This window comes from Myotis davidii, unplaced genomic scaffold (genome assembly GCF_000327345.1).
Source record: "Myotis davidii unplaced genomic scaffold, ASM32734v1 scaffold370, whole genome shotgun sequence".
NCBI classification, from domain to species: Eukaryota; Metazoa; Chordata; class Mammalia; order Chiroptera; family Vespertilionidae; genus Myotis; species Myotis davidii.
In genome coordinates this window covers 12,096,600-12,115,777 of record NW_006288615.1, presented here as the reverse complement: position 1 = coordinate 12,115,777, position 19,178 = coordinate 12,096,600, and the positions used below count along the sequence as shown (strand labels likewise).

The window sequence follows — 19,178 nt, the reverse complement described above, 5'->3', positions numbered from 1 at the left end:
TTTTCTGTTGGACTATCAGTGTCCATGTATACATTAAAAAATAAATGTATTTTTCATCATCATATACTGTGTTTTTGTCGCTTGAATGAATTTTATTATTTATTCAAGGTTCTTCACATACGTACACCTTAAGAGATTTCAAGTAGGCGTAACATGTTCTCAAAAAATTAGGGTTGGCACACAGAAGAATTTTGAGTCAGAGATTTTGCTGGTTTTGGCACACACTCACAAAAAGGTTGCCCACCCCTGGGCTAGATTCTACAAGAGAGCTGATTCCTTATCCTTAATCCTCACCTAAACCTAACGGGAATAATCTATGAACACGGAATTAAACTTCTTCATTTTAAGAGGAGGCCTCCTTCAGGAAGGTTATACTCTCTGTGACTGTCACATGCAGAGCTTGCTTCTCATATTCCCATGTAGAATTTGATGAGGAATCCATGTGCCAGTTTCAGAAATGATCTAAGTATCATTGCTCTCACTTAATCTGCTCCCAAAATAGAACTCAGTGCTTTTCTGTCTTACCGTACCCGTAAGGAACCTGATACATTGGATCCAGCCTGCAAAGAACCTCTTTGTTGCACACACGGTACAGAACAGCTTCTTTCTGTAAGAACACTGTGACCCTCACGTAAACTCCTTTGCCATTAATGTTTCACCTTTAGTTTTTCTCTTTACATCCCCCTCTTTCTTCAAACCTAGTATGTGCTGGTCAAATAACGGTTTGATGACTGGTTTAGGAAAGAAAGGATACATGCACAAGTATAACATTTCCTCTCTCTGGGCCTACCTCTTCTTGACTGTTTTGTATGGCACCAGTCAGTTCTTAGGCAGATAAGAAGCAGATGAACAAGCTCTTTTGGCACTGGTTTAGGAAAAAAAAATACTAAGAAGTTGATTGATTTCTGTTCCTTAAGATGCTAATAAAGATCTTCCTTTTTTCTCTTGTTAATATCCAAAGCAGGCTGCCCCAAATAAAATAGAGATGGTATCATGACATGGCACATTTGTGTGTGTTTTTAAATATCTATGAGATTAGTAAATTAAGCAAGTCATTTAGCATATTTCTTATACTATGCTGTTTCACAAAGGTGTTTAATAAGTAATACTGTTTGCTTCTTGACTAATTTGAAGAGAATAAATATAGAAACATATACACACAAAAAACAAACAAACATTGCTGAACCTTGAAAATTTCTTTCCCTGAGTCCAAAGGCCAAAAAATGAGTTTGGTTGGAACCTTTATAATTAGTAAGGATACAAATTCAACTCAGCTTTTAATAAGAGCACGGGTTCGGTTTTTATAAAGACAAAAAGGTTCAGTGTTTCTCCTCAAGATCGCCTGGGGTAACTGCTCATGGCTCCCACTATGGCAAGCGGATTCCTATTTCAGGCCTGTCCAAATCCACACAAGCTTTTCAATGCCATGATGGTCAAGGGCAAAGGGGGATATGATTTTCAGCTCCCCATTTTTTCTGCCCCTTACTGGTGCTCCGGCTCCTTCCTTGCCACCCCAAGGTTGCTGCTGCTGGGCCCAAGAATCCCTTCTGTGCTCTCAGTGTAACAAGGTGGATTAGAAATGCTAATGGCAGGTGTCCAAATTAAGAGGACCTAAGTAGCTTTTGGCCTCACAATCTGAAAAGCTGAAGAAACATTGGAAGAGAGAGTCTGGGATTGAAAGTAGCATGTACCTGAAGCATCTTATCAATAAGGAATGTAGGAAGTTTATGTACGGACCACACCTTACTTTCTCTGAGATAAATCCATCTTAGAAATGGATAAATTCAACCCATAAGTAGAATGTTAGCTGGCCAGTCCCTATTTATAATTTTTTAATTCTTTTATCTAAAATGACCTAAATGGTTTTAGGATGAACTTGGGAATATTAACATGGGAAAATGTCCATTCACAATATGCAAAGCATTTTTTTTCACTTATTCAGCAAATATGTACTGAAATCTATGGGGCATATACTCTGCTGTGTGCTGGGGATATGAAAATGAACAAGAGCATTTAAGTTATATTAGAGGAGCTAGTGCAGTGTTAAATGAAAACATAATGACAAAATAATGTCTACCCCTTAGTGAGGGCTTAGCTGTTCTATGCACTAGTCCTGTATTAATTCATTCAGACGACACAATGACTCTGTGAGGTACATGTAATTATTATTTCTATTTTACAGATGAAGAAGCCAGATGCACAGGGAAGTTAAATAACTGCCTGAGGCCAGAGAGCTAATCAATGTCTGAGACCAGATTCATACCCAGGCAGCCTGGCTCCACACGCCACTCTGTTATTTCAGAAAAGTGTCACACTAGCAAATATTTCTGAGTTTTCACTTACTACTCCACGATTCCATTTATTTATACTTCAGTGCTACTCTGAAAAGACTCTGTACATGTATCACCAATTATAAGAACTTTTATTTCTGAATGGTATTCCCTGAAGGAGATAAGGATTGTTAGACCTATTTTAGAAAAGAGGAAATTCAAGTTCAACATGTAAATTGATTTGTCACATAGTCATGCATTCAACAAATCTTTGAACACTAGGTGGCCTACAAAAGTGATTAAGACATAATCTCTTTGTAAAGAGCACAGAAATACTGAGGGAATCGTAAGAAATAAGCAATTAATGCTGCATGGAGATTCTCAGAGGAAGCGATTTGTGTGATGACGAGTCTCCTTGAAATCTGAGTTCCTCATGTACTGATTAAGCTCCCCTTTTTCAAAGTGCTCTCATTCCAATTTCCTTGGATCGATATAATCTCTTATGATCAATGTAACGTACTTGGCCTTGACACTCCATAGTTGCTAATGCTTCACTGTTTTAATCATTCAAATAATTATTGAGCATCACTACCTGCAAGGCACTGCTCTAGGTCTTCTGGTGAAAATAAAGTGAAATGGACATGTTTCTTACCCTTGAGGAATTTTACTTTAGCAAAGGAAAATAAATCTACCTAAAATATCTTTCATACAAGGGAGAAAATTGCCATGGAAGGGAAACTAATTAATACACTCAAGACTTAGAAGTGAATTGATAACTTTATTGTGAAAGATACTCATGAATGAGTGATAATAAAATCGAGTGTCTTGCCCCCAGTGTGGCTCTGTTGGTCAGAGCATCATCCTCTACACCAGTGGTTCTCAACCTTGGCTGCACATTAGAATCACCTGGGAATCTTTTTAAAATCCTGATTTCTGGGCCTCATTCTCCAGAAATTCGTCTCTTTGTTATGGGGTGGGGCCACAACATTAGTAACAAAGAAACAGAATTTCTGGAGGATGAGGCCCAGAAATCAGGATTTTAAAAAGATTCCCAGGTAATTCTAATGTGCAGCCAAGGTTGAGAACCACTGTTCTACACCAAAAGGTGGTGGGTTTGATTCCTAGTCAGTACACATACCCAGGTTTGTAGGTTCAATCCCCAGTCAAGTTACATGCAGGAGGCAATCAATCAATGTTTCTCTCTCACATTGATGTTTCTCTCTCTCTCCCTTCCTCTCTCTAAAGTCAATAAAAAATAAAATTTCAAAAAATTGACTATCTTTATTATAAGACTATTAAATATGGACTGAGTTGGGGGCTCTCATGAGAAATGTAAGATATTAAAAGTATTCCTTGATTTTTATAATTGTTTCTATTAGATATGCTTTAATAATTCTATGCTAATAATTTAGCCATACTTATCAAATATCTACTATGGTTTAAAAAACTTGTCCCTGAGCTGTAAAACCAAAGGTTTCGAAACCAGTCTCTCAGAGGGAGGTAGGAGGGAGAGTAAGTCAAGATATCACTTGCTTCTACAGGAGGTTTGCCTCATCACTACTTTTTCAAAATCTTACTATCTCTGCCTATTTAAGGACCTGTTCAGCATGCGACAGAAACTTCTTAGCATGCTATTCAAGACCCTTCCCAACAGACGCCTGCCTGCATCTACCACTTTGGTCTCCTATCACTCTGGGCTTACACCATATACTCTTGGCAAAATGAATTACCTGAGATTCCCCATACATGGCATGACTTTGTACCATGCAGTCCCTCCCCGAGTGCCTTCCTGCCCCAGCCTTCCAAGTCTAATTCAGTGGTCACCTCCTTGACACTGTTTCCCCTGGGCCAGGTCGAGGCCCTGTCTCTGTGTTGCCTAATGCTCTGGGCTTACTCTAATGAAGCTTTTCCCATGGCACACGGCACTCTGTCCCTTGCCTCTCCTCTAAACTAGGCACAGAGGGTCCTGAAGGCAAAGATTGTATTTCTGTTACTTTAACTCAACTACCCATACAATGCATGAGGACAGCCGATACACAACATATTATCTGAATGCAAATGTGAAAGAAGGGAGGGAGTGAAAGCAGGTTGCTTTAATTTTTTTCTAAGAAAAAAGGGAACTTATTCTGAAAAATAAGAAATTGGAGGCTGCTTAAGAATTATGAAACTGACAGTAATGATACCTTCCTTGATGTCTAGTGACAATTAGCTTAATTTCTTGAATTCATGTATATCGCTTCAAATTCCTTCTGGATAATATTTTGCGGGTCCATTATTTGGACAAGTTTCTTTTTTCACTCCACACAACTGGTCAATTTTAATTAATAGTTTCCTACATCTGGGCTAAAAGGTATCTATTCTGGAAAAAGGTAGACTAGTGTATACATAAATGAAAAACATGTACTAAATTCCATGCTTAATTATTTTGTTTTCATCTGTAACTATAATGTTGCTGCAGACATTACTGTTTTGCATCACTGTAAATATCTTGGAAAAGTAACATCATCTTTTTAAAAAGACATTAACTTCACAGTGGTGACTGTAGAAGTAGTAGAATCCCAACAGTCGTGACATTTCAAACTGCTTTTGGTGTGTTCCTCGGGCTGCCACAACTTTTGCTGCACCTTTGCTTTTAGGCTGGCCACCCAAGGATCAGACCGTGTGGTTTTGGCCTCTCTCCTCTGATTGATTTCCCCAGTGAAATCATGTGCCTGGGAATGGAAAATGTGGAATATAAAACTTTATGACTAATCATTAGAGGTAATAGATTTTGTGTTGTTATTTGCTTTTTATGCCTTGCCTTTTAGTAGTTGTAGGAATACGCATGCATGCCAGTGCCTGTTTTTGCTTTCAATTAAAAAAATATCAAGAGAGGCTGGCCATGGCTCAGTGGTTGAGCATGGACTCATGAACCAAGAGGTCAGAGTTTGGTTCCCAGTCAGGGCGCATGCCTGAGTTGCAAGCTGGATCCCTAGGGTGGGGCATGCAGGAGGCAGCCAATCAATGATTCTCTCTCATCATTGATGTTTCTATCTCTCTCTCCAGTTCCCTTTCTCTCTGAAATCAATAAAAATTTAAAGAAAATTTTAGTAATTAGAAAAACTCTCCTCCAATCAGTTATCATCCAATGTTGACAACCAACCCCTACTTTTATTTGTTGGTTGATTTAGCAAATAGGTCCAGCAAATACAGCAGATAAAAGGATAAGGAAGTATCTCAGGTTCTTGAGTCCTATGGCCCAATCTCCCAGAGGCTGGTTTATGGAAAACATGATTAGCAATAATCCCAAGATCCTGTGTGCTTACATTGCCACCTACTGTTCACTCCAGGTACACCTCAAGCCAAAGGCAGTGGACGCTCTGGGTAAGAAACAGACTTGGTTTTGAGCCTTGGGTAATCATCAATCCCTAGCAGGATTAAGAAGTAGTCAAAGGCAGTGAGTGGGTACTGCTGTCAATGTGGACAATTAGTGATAATCATTTTATTGAATTTCACAAATTGTTAATATGTTAGCTTATAGATTTTTTAAGATGAGTGTTATACCAAAAACTAGATGAAGTAGTGAGAATTTTGTAAAATTTGAAGATTCCATAATATAAATCAGAAATATAAAAATACCATTTACAAATTTTGAGAAGACTTTCCTTCTTTAATTTAAATGGATTTATCCACTGCTAGTTCATCATTTATTACTTCTTAATAATATAATAAGTAATTAATTTCAAGAGTCATAATTAAGCATCCCCGTTCCAAACTGCAGCTTCTATTTTTTGTTGAAGTAAAAGTGCCCACCACCTTTCACACTGAATTCTTAGCTTTGGAGCTGGAAATTATTTCCTTGATGCTTAGAAAAGGGAGAAAGAATTCTACACCTTTATAAGTGCTCTCGACCATAAAGAATGACACAGTATGGATAACTCCCACCTGAACTTGTAATTTGAATGCCGTGGCATTCAAATGATGAAATAGGGGATCTACAAATCAAGTTTTTAGGGTTGAGAAATATGAGCTTTTGGGATCTGACCTGAATTACTATACGAGTTGGAAAAAGTAACCACTTAGTTCTTCATTTTAAAAAATTACTATTTCATTATATATATATATATAATTCTTTCTTCCTCAAGCCCATGAATATTATCAGGGGGAAAAAATCTCCCTGGAAAGGTAACAAATAAAAGAGCAGAGAAAGCAAGAGCCAGAAAGAGAGAGAATGAAAGAGAGAGAAGAAAAAGAACTCTCCATTTTGCAAGCCTATAACTACTAGAGAACCAGTGCATGAAATTCGTGCACTCGGGATGGGGGATCCCTCAGTCGGGCCTGCGCCCTCTTGTAGTCTGGGAGCCCTTGGGGGATGTCAGACTGCCGCGGAGGCAGGAGAGGCTCCCGCCACCGCCACTGCGCTCACCAGCGGTGAGCTCTGCTTCTGGCTGAGCGGCACTCCCCCTGTGAGAGGGCACTGACCACCAGGGGGCAGCTCCTGCATTGAGTGTCTGCCCCCTGGTGGTCAGCGTGCATCATAGCAACCGGTCATTCTGCAATTGGGTCAATTTGCATATTAGCCTTTTATTATATAGGATAGATCCGAACTAGGAGCATTGTTTTCCGATAGCAACAGGTTCTTTAACTGCTTTCCTTAGAAACAGCATTAATTGATTGGCAGATGATCCCCTTATTTTGTAGAATGAGGGTGTAATGCAAGTTAAGAAGTCTTTTCTTCAGCCCAAATTGTTAGTCTAATTGGTTAGGGCATTGATCAGGGGATTGAAGGTTTGTGGGTTCGATTCTGGTCAAGAGCATTTACCTCAGTTGCAGGCTCAATCACTGGTCCTGGTCGGGAGGCAACCAAACTCTTTGACTCTCCTGTATTAATGTTTCTCTCTGTCTCTCCCTTCCACTCTAAAGAAGAATCAATGGAAAAATATCCTCAAGTGAGGATTAACAACAACACACAAAAAAAGTCTCTTCTTCAGAAACAGGGCTGCTGAACAGAAACTTAGCACCTACTATCTGTTTAGTTAGCTCAATGGCTCTAGTAATGTGCCATTTGTTTCTTCTCTTACAACAAACACATCCCAAGCCCAAGCGACAAATAATTTGTCAATAAATATCTCTTTAACTGTAACTCCAGCACCTCCATTTTGGAATTTTATTATTCATCCTTTTCAAAATGTTTCCTATTAGTAAAAGAGTTCACAATTAAGTAACTATGTTGATATATACCTGGATATTGTATTCAGAGCATTGATGTTGTGACTTTAAATCACTCTGTATTGAGCTTCTAGGGGCTCCCCATTCATTTCCTGCCACACTGTCCAGTTTTAAAAAATTCAGTGATACTTAAGGTTTCAAAAAATTCCAATAAGGCAGCTTGAAGGGGTATATTCAATTAGGACTGGTAGGAAAAAAAGTTTCAAACAAGGTCGCCAGCCTCAGACACTGAGCCCTATGCAAGTGATGTGAACAAGTAGACATCACCATAGAGCAGGAGCCACCTACCATAATCAACATGAAATGAATCAGCCAGGAGAAGCAGAGCATTCTCCAACTCAAGACCTGGAGACGCCCACAGAAAAGCTCTCTCTTCAGCTGACTTCAAAGGCCAAGACCTAGGCAGTCAAGTCAAGTCAAGTGTCTGTTTCTAGACTTAAGGTTTGCATGCAGAAGGCTTGCACTATTCATATTTTTTTACTAGATAATGAAAGAAGATTTAAGAGAGAGAGAGAGAGAAGAGAGAAAGACCTTTGGGTAAAAGCTTCAAGATACATTTTTTTTTTAACGTTGGTATATTTTATATTTCCCTTCCTCCATGAGAAGCACTACAGTGGTGGGCACAATTATTCCCCCTACTCCCAAACAGACCAACAACAGCTCTATAAAGTCCTAAGAATAATTTTTTAAAAGTGACTTTTTACATGTCAAAGCATTGAGTCTCATAGTTTTGAGAACCAGATAATGGCCATAATAAGACTATAATTTCAAAGCTCTTCTTTGCTGCCGTCAATTTTGCAACCCTTCATGAAATCTCCGTTTCTGTGATGTGCCCCAGCCTGTTGAAGTAATGGGTCTCTTAGTGAACTGCCCCATTTGCCTAAAATGACCAACTTGATTGCACACTGACCTTGTTGGCGCTGTTAAAGAAATCATTCGCCCTTTTTAACCAGGTTTTCCTCTCCGCGATGAGCTGACCAAATTCTTCTTGAAGCCGGTTCAGTTTCTGGTTAGACAGCTGTAGGTGTTCTTTCTCCACATGGTCCTTGGACAGCAGAATCTCAAGCGCCTCGCTCTTCAGCTTCTCCACAGCGGAGTTCCATTCCTACGGGAGATCATTGTCTTCAGTCCGTTTTACACTTCCTACCCTTTCATCATCTCCGGTAAGAGTCAGAGAGCATTTAGATGTGTTGAACATATCATACATCTGTCATTATTCTTTCAGATCAAGAAGGAGTAAATGCTACATTCCAGCTATGAGTACCAACGTGTAGATTTTAAAAAGAGGCTAAAAAGGGAGAGGAAATGATGTAGAAGGGGCAGGTCATTTGTGATGTGTGACTGATGGAGTGTCTGGTTGCCCTTAACACGGGTCACTTCCATTCCCCATTAGTGTAACCAGAAAACACACCGAAATGGAGTCAACAGCATTTCTCAATTTCTAACTCATTTTGACCTTTCACTCATTTAAATATAAAAAAGTCTCTCACGGTTCAGTCTCACTGCCAATGTGAGCAAAAATGCACAAGAAAGGAAGGGAAATCTCATTTTTTTATGGCTGTTGTTTTTGCATCTGCCTACACCTAAAACTGACGTTAACAGCTGTTATTCTCCACAAAAGTAATCGTTGTAATTGTGCAGTACCCCCTCCTTCCTGGCCTGTTTCACCTCTCAATGCTTCACTCTTAATGATATATAAACATTTCAGAAAATGAAAAGAGGCAGCTTTTTAGGTTCTGTTGCATGAGGATGAAAAACAGTAAGGAGAGAAGAAAGAATATAGGAGTTGCTGTCAACCGAACACATTAACAGTCAATTTATTTGAAGGGAAATTCAAATTTCTTGCCAAGAACAGAAGCCAGATCCATTCTCATCTGTGAATTTTCTACCTTCCATCCTAGCTAAGATTCAGTGCTAACATAGGTTGTTTGTAAAGCATCAGAAATTTAGCACCAAATTTCAGAATGGCAGTCTGACTCAACCTGGCTTGTTTCCTAGTGCAAAATGTTCTATTATTAAGTCATATTAATTATATTATATTGGATAAAATAAGTATAATTTTGCTGCAATTTACCACTACTATTTACATTCATTCATTTCACAAGACATACCAAATACTATGTATCTAGCACTAGGCTAGAATCGATGTCTTGGGGAATGTAAATAAAGAATAAAATGTAGCTCTTTCCTTTAACAATAAATACATAAATTGCTATTTTATATAATTTTATATATACTTACATTGTTAAATATATATATATGTTGGCCTACAAACATATACATAGAGACAATCTGGTAATAATTAAATGACAATTAGTGGGTATTGAAGGTAGAAAGAATACATATGATTTTATGGACTCCAGAGAACCTGTTCTAGTATTTGTGTAAGAGAATGACACTTTGATCAATGGATACAAAAGTAAGGACAGTAGAACCCAGCCAGTGGGGCTCAGTGGTTGAGCATGGACCCATGCACCAAGAGATCACCAGTTTGATTCCCAGTTAGGGCACATGCTGGGTTGTGGGCTTGATCCCCAGTGAGGGGTATGCTGGAGGCAGCTGATCAATGTTTCTCTTTCATCATTTATGTTTCTATCCCTTCCTCTTCCTTCCTTTTTCTGAAATCCATAAAAAATAAAAACATTAAAAAAATAATCAATTGACATAAAAAAATAGTAAGAACAGTAGATTAAGGGATTGACATTTTTTAGCAGCTGTTATAAACCTGTGCCTTGTATGTATAAACCTTACAACTTCAGTTAGATGACATCATTTTTCCAGTATTTACATAGGCTCAAAGGAGTATGTTGCTCAAGGTTACATAAATAATAAAAAGCAGAATTAGGACAAGTTCACAGGTGTGTATATAATGCTACATTCCAGGGAAGTGAGGATAGAGAAACTCCAAAATCTCCCAGCTTCTCAGTGAGTGCAAAAGCAATACTCTTAGGCATGAAGAGAGGCTGTGTGAGTTCTCAAGATCCTTCCTTATTTAAAGAGTTATTTTGTCCCCGCTTAAGGACAGCTAGCATGTGCCATGACGTTCTTTCATAAAACACTTTGCAAATATCCCTCCCACTTAAAACCATTACCTTAACTTTTCTGAGAAAGAGCAAGTATTTCCCAAGCAGTTAGCACACTCCTGGTGCACATAATAGGCGCTCATTAAATGCTAGTTAGTCCCACTTTTCTTCTCATCACTGTTATTATGGTTCATGAGTACCCTGACATTTGTCCTTTACTTATGGGTGTTCTTGTTTCCCAGGTGTAAAATAACAACAGTGGGAAGGGTCTCCAAATGTATTCATCAGTATTAATCGAAATAAACAAAATAAAGCAGGTTTCTTTACTGCAGTACTTCTCAGAACTTTGACATGTTCATGTCCACTGAGACTCCTGGAGGAAAACGTGGTATGAAACACTTTGAAGACACCTTTTTGACCAAGAAACCATTTATTTGCTAATCATCTCAGGGACCAGTGCTGCAGTTGGAACAATATTGGGAAACACATTGTTATTGTGGCGAAGAGCCGCTGGATCACCTACAGGCTCACCTGCTTTCACAAGTCTTTCCGTTTCCTGTTTTGTTTTGTTTTGTTTTGTTTTGTCCCTATTCCTCCAGCTCCTCAATCAGTCCATTTCCTGTCTTTTGTGTCCATTCCCTCCTTTAGTGTCAGTTCAGATTTGTGGGCATTAATCCTCAGTGAACTCAGGTAAAGAGGTGCTTAATGTGTTAAAGCAAGTAATTCTTTTTAAAAAGTTTGACATTGACCAGAACCTTTAGTGCTCATTAGAGGACTACCACACTACCACATAAGAAATACAGAAACCCTGGGGGAGGCCAGGGAAGCTAGGGGGAAGGAGAATGGAGACAAAATTAGGATGTGGAGAAATCCACTCAGCCTGGACAACACTAAGCTCTAGGACAGTGATGGCAAACCTATGACATGCGTGTCAGAGGTGACACGCGAATTATTTTTTGGATTGATTTTTCTTTGTTAAATGGCATGTAAATATATAAAATAAATATCAAAAATATAAGTCTTTGTTTTACTATGGTTGCAAATATCAAAAAATTTCTATATGTGACACGGCACCAGAGTTAAGTTAGGGTTTTTCAAAATGCTGACACGCCGAGCTCAAAAGGTTCGCCATCACTGCCCTAGGATGTTGGCTTAACTGTCTGCCAAACAGTAAGGGTTGATTTTCCTGTCTAAATGCCAGCACTGTGCCACATGATTTACATGCATTATCTCATGTAATCTTCACCACACCCTCACAAGGTAGGATCTAGTATTATCTTCATTTTACTGATGGTGTAACTGAGGCGGAACTTGCCCAAGGTCTCCATGATAGTAACTGACAGAGTCACAATTCAAACTCAGGAGGTTTGACCCTACAATCTGCTCTCCCAACCAGTATCCTGCCTTAGCTCTTTATACCAGTTATATACAGTGTTGTTGTTTTTTAAACCACAGGAAGATTAAACATATTAGCTTAAAATGATAGAGGTGAAACTTCCAGAAGGCCTGGATAAGGCCATGAAAACGATCAAAGTTGTATATACCCCTGGGATTTTCTGACTTGAAATCAGAAACCTCATTGCTTCTAAATAAATGCAATGCTATTATAGATACAATTGAGAGTTAACAGCTCAAATTCAAGCTTAATTTTGCTTAGCAACTGTACCAAAATAATAAAACTCTTTGCTATGAATAAGAAGAGAATATCTGTCCTCTAACAGTGTGCATAAACCTGCCTGTCGTACACATTTTGCAAACAATGTTAAAGAGAGACTTCTGGAGGAGAGCCACGTCTGAAACCCCACTGTAACCTGGTGCTTCACGTTGTGCTGTAAGCAGTGGGCTGTGACCTTCCGGGGACACAGTGAAGGACCATTTTGTGCTCCTTACCTTTTCTTATTCACCATCCCCAGTCTTCTTAATTCCATTCTCACATGAACGCTGTGGGCATTAAATGAAGCTGGGTCTACTCAATATTTCTCCTCAATCTTCTAAGAAAAATTGGTTCTGCTTTCTTTGGGCAATCTATAGGCAGTTTCTGATGCATTTCTATACCATTTTGATGATGTATTTCTCCCGTCGTTTTCCTTAGGGGACACTTTTTAAGATAAAACTTTCCAGAGTCATCTGAATTCATCAAACTATTTTAAAACTGTCGTTGTTGTTGTTGTCAAGGCTGGAGGAACCCACTGGTGATAATCTTGGTCCGTTTTCTCCAAGCCCTGGCTGCCTGCCTGCTAAGTGTTCAACCTCTGACTGAGTTTCAGTCACTTTGCAATAAAAATATTTCCAGTACTTGTCCCCACCAAACACCTGCCATTACCGTGGCTTTTCAGTTGGCCAGGGCTGCATTCGTATCTCTGGCCCCATAAAGACGTGTGGCACAGTGTGTTCCTGGGCTAGGTGTATCCGTGGGTCATGCCATTATTCCCCTTCCTTACTCACAGTAGTAGCCCTTTTAAACTGTACATTTCAGTATTTTATTTGCTGAGAAAATTGAGCTTCTCTTGGACAGCTTGATTGAAAGGGCACTTTTAAGAGGATTAGTGCTGATAGACGAGAAGGTGAAAATAATTTCTTCTTTTTTTTTTTTTTTTTTTTTTTTTTTTAACAGTCCCAGGTTAGCTCTTCAAATGAAGTTATGGATTGGCATAAAAATATCCAGCAAGTAGATTTTAAAAAGTAAAAAAAAATATTAGCTACACCATTAGAAAAGAAACAGTGGAATCACAGTATGTTTTCTTGAGCTTTTTTTTTTTCCACGAGAACTTCTTTGTATATGGAGAGATTTAATTAATGATTCAACCCCATGTGGTGAATTATTTGCACTATACAGTTGACTTTAGAATGTAACTTTTAAGTGGGAGAAAATGGACACGAAGCAATAGAGAATATATTTGTAAACTACTAAGAAAATTTCAGTGGTGATGCCCGAACCGGTTTGGCTCAGTGGATAGAGCGTCGGCCTGCGGACTGAAGGGTCCCGGGTTCGATTCCGGTCAAGGGCATGTACCTGGGTTGCGGGCACATCCCCAGTAGGAGATGTGCGGGAGGCAGCTGATCGATGTTTCTCTCTCATCGATGTTTCTGACTCTCTCTCTCCCTTCCTCTCTGTAAAAAATCAATAAAATATATTTTTTTAAAAAAAAGAAAATTTCAGTGGTGAAGAATACCAGCCAAAATCACATCTGGCAGAAGCACGTGTCAAGTTCACTGGCAGTTCCTGTTAGCGGGGCTCTGCCCTAGGCCTTCGCATTAGGTAGAGCCCATTTCTTGTTGGCTCTCTAAATATCCAGTCCCATGTGGCTCAGCACCCAGGAGAATTAACTCACTGACACAAAATCCTAGAATTTTACATGACTGCCTTAACAGATGGTACACACAATTTAAGCTGGCAATTTTCATCAGAGAACATTTGAAAGTGTGTTTTGAGCAGGGATTCTTTTAGAAGAACTGTGGATGCTTTTGAAGATTGGCAGCGAGCTCCAGAAAAGCTGAAACTGATGGTGTTGAGTGGGATTGCAAACTGGACCACCGTTTCCTCTCATGCTCCCTTTTCTGGGCATTTCTACTTTGACTTACACAAATCAAGGGCCATACAAGAGAGATGGGTCTCACCCCACCGGCCACTTGAACTTTGCCCTCACTGTGCTACATTTCAGCAAAGGCTCAGATTGCAAACAGGAAGAACTGTGACACTGAGCATCACCTCGAGATGAAAGCAGCGTGGTGTTTCGCCTCCTGGCCGTAGGCAGAGAAGCACAGCTACACTTAGGGTAGAGCTGTCGGGTAAGAGCAGAGAACTGCAGCTAGAAGTGCACTTTTCATCGCAAACTTCCTAAGTGGTCTCACGCGGGGCACTTTGCTTTTCTAAGCCTTACCTCCCTGCCGTGCCTGGCAGCCACCACCACTTTACCCAGGCTTCTGCTTCTAGTGAATCATCTGTAAATTCAATGTGGAACTGGCTGTATTTCAGATTCCTGGATTGTAGGCCCCACCAAAATTTTAGTTTTTAGCTGTATTTTCCACAAATTAACCCTATCAGGATTGGGACTGACAGTGTATAATAGAAATGACAGATATCACCAACGTAATTTTTGAGTACTAGTTACTATTTTCTTTTTTTCTCAGTCCATTCAACTATTCCTAAAGCCGCAATGTGGGGGCAGAAACAGCTTGGAAGTTTTTGTTTCCCTCATTCTATTCCGTGCGTGGCCACTTTGGCTACACAAAGCAGGGTGCTTGCTGCTAATACTGAAGCAAATGGATGTGTGGCAGAATAAATTTTAAAATCCTAACAAATTGCACTCATGAGCAAGTCTTCGAAACGATTAGGGCAGCAATACATTTACTTTTTCCTTTCACACACAGTTCAACATAGTTTTTAGATAAAAATGTAATTACCTGGGAGAAAGTTTCTCAAGATTTGTGTTTTCCAAGAATCATTCATTTTTCTTTAGCACCTGGTCCTTGTTTTTATTAAATTTCTTGTTTCTCTTCATCATATCTTTTCTGAGGTGATTAAGTAAGAAGCAGGGCCATATTGGGTGGGTTTGCATTTCCATTTTTAATCAAAATTAGTAAAAGTCTAGCTGACCAAATTATTTTTACCTAACAGAGTTTATCTACAATCCACTGGCTGACTACATGGTCCCAGTTTATACTGATGTTCTCAAAAGATTTACTTTCTCATTTTCTAGAGAATCTGTTGGAGATATCTTCAGGAGCCCAACATGTAATTTAGGGGAAATTAATAGGTTTAGATGTTCACTTCTTGTGAATATTTCCCTAAATGAAATAGACTAAGTTGAGAAGGGAGGTAGAATCCACATATATTTTACCCATATGAACATCAGATACAGACTAGAACAACAGCTCTGAAATCTGGCTATCAGTATCTCCTAGGAAATTTTAAAAACACATTATTTCTACACTCACCCCATAACCCAATGAGTCACAACTATTATTGGTACAGTGGAAGAGTATGTGTTTTTTACAATATGAAGCATTTTATTTGAAATTAGGGGAAAAAAAACAGTAATACCTATAACCAGTCAAATTTTGAAATTTTATTGGTACAGTGGAAGAGTATGTGTTTTTTAAAATATGAAGCATTTTATTTGAAATTAGGCAAAAAAACACCAGTAATACCTATAACCAGTCAAATTTTGAAACCACTATACTAGAATAAGTAGTGATAGACCTAGAATAGTTTCTGAGTGATCATACCAATAAGTGGAGGGGCTATGTTATATAATAATAGTCTTAACCTTAAATTTTTAACTAACTTGATTCTGTGAAAATTACATTATTGTATTAATGACTCCCAAATCTAAAATTTAATTTCAGTTTTACAAAACACTTCATTTTAAAAAGTATTGTGTTGTGTTAAGCTGTGGCAAATAAACTTCTTTACCCTTATATTCCTTAAATGATTGATACAGCAATCCATCATGAGTTTAAAATAGCCCTGGTGTGTCTACAGCATACTACCCTGAACGCACCGGATCTCATCTAAAACAGCCTTGGTGCAATGTCGAAAATCTTAGCCTTAATTCATAAAGAAACAGAATTTCTACTTTGTACTTTCTTTACATTATTGTGTCAAAGAAACTGCTGATTTAAAAAGGAAGCAGAAAGCTGTTGTTTTTTTAAAGACAGGTAGAAGGTTCAAAACTGGTTAGATTTTGCTTTCCCAAACTTTTCTATATACCTATGTGGTTATCATTAACTTCCTCTGCAAACATTTTATAACCACATCTATAATATTTGTGCTCTATACCTTTATTATAGGAAAAATCCGACTTCTAATGGTTTGAAAGAAATTGTCTTCTAACAAAATCCAGTCAAGGCTAGAATTTCTTCAACTCATCTCCCTTTGTATAGGCTCTGGTTTTCACCTATTCACTATGTACATGCATAGGACTCTTACTCCACACTCAATAATCTGTGAACCAGCTGCAAATGACCATGGGATGGGCACTCTATAACTCTCCTACACTGAATGTGACACAATCTAAAAAGCACTATTAGATTACCAAAGTAATACAAAGGAGACAATTGTAAGTTCAAATAGAAAACACAACAAATACTGACTGGAAAGAAAAATCAGTCCTGGTATGGGGAATCTTATAAGTCCTCTTATTGGATTTTAAGGGTGGGCAGGAGTTTCAACAGGTGAGTCTAGAGTAGGGCTGGGGAGAAGGCAAGGTGGGAATAGGGATGAAAAAGAAATTTTTTATTATAGGCCTTGTGCACTTTTAATTTTTTTGAACCATGAAAATATATGGTCAAAAGGTAAATTAAATATATTGAGAAAGAAAGAAATGTAATTCACCAAATAAAATAGAAGAGAAAAACCATATGACCATCTCAATAGATGCAGAAATAGTCATTAATAGAATTCAGTGTCAATCATGGGTTGTTTTTTTTTTTAATCCAAAATGAGAGAAAAAATAGTCAAAAAACAAAACAATACAAAAAAAAGAGAAAACTCGAGAAACATCATATTTAATGATGAAGCATTTGACACATTCTATTTAAAGTCAGCAACAAGAAAGAGTGGTCACTGTCACCACTGCTAGTCTTCATTTTACTGTAGAGTAAATAAATAAATGTATTATGAATAGCAACAATGAAACATTATTGCCATTATGTGTAAATGTATGATTTTCTACATATACAAACCAAGAGAATCTAGAAAAATAATTTACGTCAATAATAGAATTCATCAAAGTTGCTATATATGGGATCAATATAAGAAAATCTGTAACATTCATATATAGCAGCAATTTTCAACCTTTTTCATCTTATGGCCCACATAAACTAGTTACTAAAATTCTGATCTAAAAAAAAAGGTATAATTTTAATGATTTGCAAAAAATAATAATAATAGTAATTACCTACCTACTTCTTTTGCTCCAAAGTGAGTTTTTAGATTAAACACTCTTTATTTGGTGCTTTTGCGTGCACAGCACTACAAGGCCTTGCCCTACCCCATTCCTAGAGGAACTCTGGGGGTGGGCTCAGCAGGCCACCTTCCCCCCAGCCTCCTTTCTGAAACCACTCCCTATAGGCCCCTGCGTAGTTGTGAGCCCCTTTGTATCCAGGCCCCAGGGCCAGCTATGTGGCCTGCAAGCCCCGCTTGCCCAGCTGACAGAAGAAAATGAGGTTTGCATCTCCCAGCCTCAGCATCTCAAAGGAGTACAGAGCCTGGGATGTTGAGCGCCTCTGGATGGCCTGGCCCTGGGCCAGCAGCGAGGGAGCGAGGGGGTGGGGGGGGAAGGGGCAGGAGCGAGCAGAGATCCAGGAGCCAGGTGGTGGGCACTGCGGCCATGGTGCGCACCCATGCAGCCAGGCCCCAAAGTGACTTTTAAAATAGCCAGGATTTCTGGTACCAAGAATTAACCAATCAGATGCAACCTTATTATGAGACGTTACCAATAAGGCGTAACTCTATTGCATTACCTATATATTTATGGTTCAAAACAAGGCATTCACACTAAAGGGTTATTGTGTTGGCTATTGTCATTTTCTTATTTGACAAATCTAAGGGAAAAGAATTAGTGCCCTTGACTAAAGAGTCATATACTGCGTGTTTTAAAATTTCTTGCTGCACACAGGTTGAAAATTGCTGCTATAGAGCAGCATTAGCCAATCACATTTCCTAAAAAAAGATCCCACTTATAAGAGCAACAAAAACTATGAGATAGTAATTTGTTCGTTTAATCAACAACTATTTATAGGGCAGGCCTACTCTATACCTAACATTCTTCTAAACAGGTCAATTAGTATGGTAGTGGGGTGAGGGGGAACTCCAATGTTAGTGATAGTGGTAGTGTATCATGTATTTTATTCTGTTTATCACCAATAGACAATAAATTGGCACATAATCTGGTTTGTTAGAAGGTGATAAAGCTGTCAAATAAAGACAAGTAGAGAAGGTTCGGGGACTTATGGGTTCCATGCAGGGCACGAGTCCATGTGCAGTATTGAATGTGGTCTGGGTAAGCCTCCATGAGTATGAGATTTGAGCCAAGATGAGGAAGTGAGGGGATGAGCCCACTGGGCTCTTTGGAGAAAGTGCTTTCTCAGCAGAGGACACAGCTAGAGTGAAAGCCCTCAGATGGGAGTTTCCTTGCCTGGTTGAAGGAAGGGCAAGACACCAGTGCTGGGGAGCCCAGCGAGGCAGGAGGAAGCAGAAGGAGCTGCAGGGGGAGAACCTCGGTGGGGGCAGCAGGAGGGCCATGTCAGCAGGGGCTTGTAAACACTGAAGTGTTTTATTCTGAGAGAAGTGGGAAGCTGCTGGAGTGACATGAAGGTATTTAACTTTAAAATAAACAAAATAAAGCCACTGGCTGTCATATGAGAACACAGTGTGGGAGAGGGGTGCAGAGATGCAAGCACCAAGATTTATGAAGGGGCTGTAGAATTGGCCAGGCATGGCTGGAGGTGGCTCATCCCCCCAGGATAGTAGTGAGATCATGAGAAACAACAGGATTCCGATTTATTTAGAAGATACAGCCCAGGTGATTTCCTGTAAAAGGAAAAGGAGCCAAGACTCTTTGACCTGAGTAACTGGAAAGACTGAGTTGCCCTGACCTGAGATGAGAAAAACTAGGAGGAAGAGATTTTGAGTGGGAAGATGAGGGATTCAGTTCATGACATCCTGTCCACA

The 19,178-nt window shown here is 39.1% G+C and overlaps 2 protein-coding genes across 2 annotated transcripts in view; both read right to left on the bottom strand.

The window, feature by feature from the left end:
• The window catches only part of CCDC141 (coiled-coil domain containing 141), a 171,533-nt gene that overhangs the window by 64,929 nt on the left and 87,426 nt on the right, over window positions 1–19,178 (bottom strand). The window contains exon 7 of the mRNA XM_006760570.2: window positions 8,389–8,583. Within this exon, the coding sequence (XP_006760633.1) occupies window positions 8,389–8,583 (195 nt within the window). The remainder of the gene's footprint in view (window positions 1–8,388; window positions 8,584–19,178) is intronic.
• The window catches only part of LOC102774662 (thiosulfate sulfurtransferase/rhodanese-like domain-containing protein 1), a 3,804-nt gene continuing 2,129 nt past the window's right edge, over window positions 17,504–19,178 (bottom strand). Inside the window, 1 exon segment of the mRNA XM_015561800.1 lies at window positions 17,504–17,746. Coding sequence (XP_015417286.1) covers window positions 17,504–17,746 — 243 coding nt within the window.